The sequence below is a fragment of the Amblyomma mixtum genome, chromosome 3, assembly GCF_055824585.1.
Source record: "Amblyomma mixtum isolate Tamu chromosome 3, ASM5582458v1, whole genome shotgun sequence".
Lineage (NCBI taxonomy): Eukaryota > Metazoa > Arthropoda > Arachnida > Ixodida > Ixodidae > Amblyomma > Amblyomma mixtum.
The window spans coordinates 162776358-162780282 of record NC_143014.1 but is presented as its reverse complement, the minus strand read 5'-3'; the positions used below and the strand labels follow the sequence as shown (position 1 = coordinate 162780282).

Here is a 3925-nt window from a genome sequence, read left to right as displayed (position 1 = left end):
GCTCGCGGCCAGGGAAGCCGCAGTCGGGCCACGCAGGGCCCACCGGCGATGCCTGCATTAGCATGCGCAGTGCACTGAACAACAATCGCGCACGCTTTTCCTCGGGCTCCAAAAATATACACAGCGCGGTCTCTCCCAAGGAAACGACGGCGCCGCGCGGGCCAATGTGTCTGCGGCTCGCGTGGCTTTCCCGGGAAGCCAAACTGGCCGCGCGGCAAAACGAATCAGTGCGCCTCAATAGCGCAAGCAACGCCCATCGCACGCAGGCCTGAAACGGCCGTCGGGATGTAGGGCAATGCCCGGCGGTTCTTCGCTTTTGCTTTCCCCTCCTCCGAGTCTGGTCTCGATAACCGGAGACAGGCGCGCCTGCTTAAAAATAGGGCTCTGGGCGGCCGTCTCCCGCGCCCTCTTCCCCGTTCATTCCGTTTAATGAAGGCCCCGCTCGTCTTTCGCACTTTCTCTTTCAGTGTCCGCTCTCCCGCTCCGCTGCACGTGCTGTTCACGGCCAACGCACGGCGCCGGTCAAGGCAACGCGGCCTTCCCTTTCTTCTGCTCTGCAGACGGAGCGGCGGCGGCGATCCAGGCCAGGAAGGCCGGTGCAACGGGGAAAAAATGCCCGCGAATCAAAGAGCCGGCCAAAAACAAAACAAGCCCCCCAGTCAATCCGCGCCGAGTCTCTCTTTGCAAACGAGGAGGAGGAAGGGAGACGTCTATAAAAGAGCGATCGGCCCCAGCTGGCTGCTGGAGATTCTCCGTCGTTTCTCAGGGACGAGCCATGAAGGTCCTGGTACGTCCCCGTGACCTTGAACAATTACGCAGTCGTTTTTTTTTCTTCTTTCTCTCTTCTTCCTTGGCTTCCACTCGCGGGTTGATTCTTATTCCGACTATTGAGTTTAGTCCGATTTTTTTTTTTAATGCCACCGTTATGGCAGAAGATGATGGCTAGCTAACGGAAGAAGCTCTTACACTTCCTGCCTGACCATTTAAGTGCTTCTTCCTTGCTAGTTGTGATCTCTACCTCGTGGACGGTTGCCACCTGCAAGCCCAAAGACGATTCTCCTATTGTGCTCCACTGGAAATGCTCCCCCGACACCAGTTACTTCGGGTGAAAGTTTTGTGGGCATCTTAGTCGAGCGGGAGTGGGTAATGTCTTGCCTCAAACCGGTTGCATTGGTCACCCGATCTGCTCTTCCCTCTTCCAGCTGTGCCGTTATATCTCGAGACATACAGACGGTGCTGAAGCTACTTTTGTCAGTGTTTAGAAATCTCCTCCCAGACGTAATGAATCATCAACTACCTCCTTTGAAGGGCTCTGGCTGTGTTGGTACATTTAACGCTGACATGGTTAAGCAACCCGAAACCTCATCACTAAATATTTTCTCGCGCGTACCGTCATTTCAAATAGACTGATTCCTTTGTGAAGTGTCTTTAAAAGCGAATGCAATCTATACGAGCTTGTTTGCCGCGGGCGAGACATGGAGTACAGGAGGCGCTTGCCACGACCCAGGTACTCGCTGTGGCGCTCTCCTGCCTAGTCGCCACCGTCCTGGCCGGTGGTTTCCACCACTTCGGTGGTGGACATGGAGGCGGCTTCGGAGGAGGCTTCGGAGGCGGCTTCGGAGGTGGCTATGGAGGTGGCCATGGGGGCGGCCACGGAGGCCATGGCTTCGGTTCAAGCGGCCTCTTCTTCGTGAAGGGACCAGGTGGATACGGCCACGGCTTCCACGGTCTCGAAGCTGTCAAGGGTCCCACGTATTTTGTGAGCACGGAACAATACGTTAAGAAGATTTCCTCTGGATTGCCCCTGGTTGGCAAGCACTACCATCGTTAGCATCACCAAGTCTTTTCTCGCGGTAAGTGACACACCGGAGGCTACTTCGCCGCAGCTGCAGAGACCACATTAATTAAATTCGCTTGGCTTACTTGCGGTGGGCTACAACCTGGCCGCAGGGCAGGTTTTCCTGCCCCGTTGGCCTGCGCGTGTAGATGCAAAGCAGTAGTTAAGGAAAACAATGTAAAGTGCACGAGGCTTAGAAGGTTGTGGAGGGGAGGCTGCGTGTGTCACCCATTCTTGAGACTAGAACTTGACTCTCCAACGTGCTCATTTTCACAGCTCTTCCTGCTCACAGGATGAGCTGTTATTGAAATATAAGAAGCATGACTGCGCGGCTGTGTCTCTTCATTTCGACGGATGCTGGCGGCATGGGCTTATAATGTTTTCAGGCCAACAAGCTGCCCGTGCTCCCTGCTGTCGATGCTGTTATTTATAATTTGCGCTTCGATGTGCCCCTCAATGCATTAATTTTTAATTGTATATAACCTGTCATTTATCCTTATTTTCCTAATATTCAGCAGGGCAGAACGTTTTGTAAGCCCAGAAGTATAGATTTCATGCACTTAGCGATTTCTAGATTACATTTGCCCATCTCGGGTCTAGAAGAGAGCGCAATATTTATTTCTTGGCTAGGTTGCTTGGGCGCGGGACTAACAACGTGCTTCTAGGGTTAATAAATTCCTGTATTCGCACTGCAAATATACGCAAGGGTACAAGACGAGCAGCATCAACCTCTTATCGCACTTTCAATTGTTCCAAAGGTCAGTTTTAAATAGTCCTTTCCGCTTTCAATGCTTGCGTTTCAGAACTCTATTGGTGGTCTTTCCCGTCAGGAAAGTTAAAATTGGTTTTCGGTTTTTGCCGGAAGGAAATGGCGCAGTAATTCACGCACATCTCGGTGGACACCGGAACCACGCCGTAAGAGAAGGGAGAAAGATGGGAGTGAGAGAAGAAATATACAAAGAGGAGTGGAGGGCTGCGGAGTAATTTCGACCACCTCGCCTTTTGCGTTTCGCCTCCATCGAAACGCAGCCGCCGCGACCGGGTTCGAACCCGGGAACTCCGGCTTAGTAGCCGAGCGCTCTAACCACTCCGCCAGGAAAGTTATTTTGCTTTTTCCATCTTTTTAATCATTTACACATTCGCCGTTTGCCTATGATCGCATGAGATTTCGAGTTAATGCAGAGCGTTACGGGTTGTTCTGTTCGTGTTTTACGCTGGACACATTCGGCTATTTAAATAAACTAGGCGCAACGCACACCCTGTGATTACTGATGCTGTGTTGGCTCCAGATCGCCGATGGAATGCTAAGCTTCAGTTTGCTTTGACGCTTCTATTTCCTTTTTGTTTCCTTTATTATCCCCTTCGGCCGTAGAAAATATTCGTTGCCCTCCCTCGGACCCTTATATTTAGTGTTATGATTGGGTCATGCCTTCTATATGTCAAGTGGTGCGGGCAGAGGCGCTCCTCTTTCCTCATTTCTTATTAGCCTCAGCATACTCAATGAATATATTTTCCTTCCTGACGTTGTGGTGCACTTCCCGGCCCATGTGGGTAATACATGTGAAGGAAGCCAATTTACAGTCACCTAAACGAAGGGAAGCATAGAAAAATGCTCTTTTTTTATTTTGGCAAATGGCAAATCAGCAGTGTAACCATTTTTTTATCTTAAATGTCATTGATTAAAAGTATAAAAAAAACAACCACATGCCGCCAGTGGGAGCCAAACCCATCGCGAGAGCCACTCCTGCAAGAAAAATAAAAACTTTTAAATTTCTGGCCCTATTCAGGGGTGAATAAATTGCAGTGATCACTGTACCCCACCCCCACCGCAATCGAGGGCCCCCTACAATCCTCACAACAGCCAAACCCACTTCAATCACAGGGTCACGTGGTACATTCTGTTCTGCAGGCAGGTACACGCAAGATTTTTCGGTCAGGACTTGCTACGCTGACGACGTTTAACAAACAAACAAAAGTGATAATGCACCTGTCACTGTAAAAAAACGTAACCGGCCCACAAATTTAGCGACTGACGCGCAGTATGTTCAGCACAAGCGGAATTCTGAAACACGAGACAGCTGTTTTCCT

At 50.6% G+C, this 3925-nt stretch overlaps 1 protein-coding gene across 1 annotated transcript; it reads left to right on the top strand.

Moving 5' to 3' along the window:
• Positions 1–760: 760 nt before the first annotated feature.
• On the top strand, positions 761–1831 carry LOC149352563 (uncharacterized). The gene is made up of 2 exons (XM_089577200.1): positions 761–787; positions 1508–1831. The coding sequence occupies exons 1-2, from the start codon at positions 776–778 to the stop codon at positions 1829–1831; spliced, it is 336 nt and encodes a 111-aa protein (XP_089433326.1). The 5' UTR covers positions 761–775.
• Positions 1832–3925: the final 2094 nt, after the last annotated feature.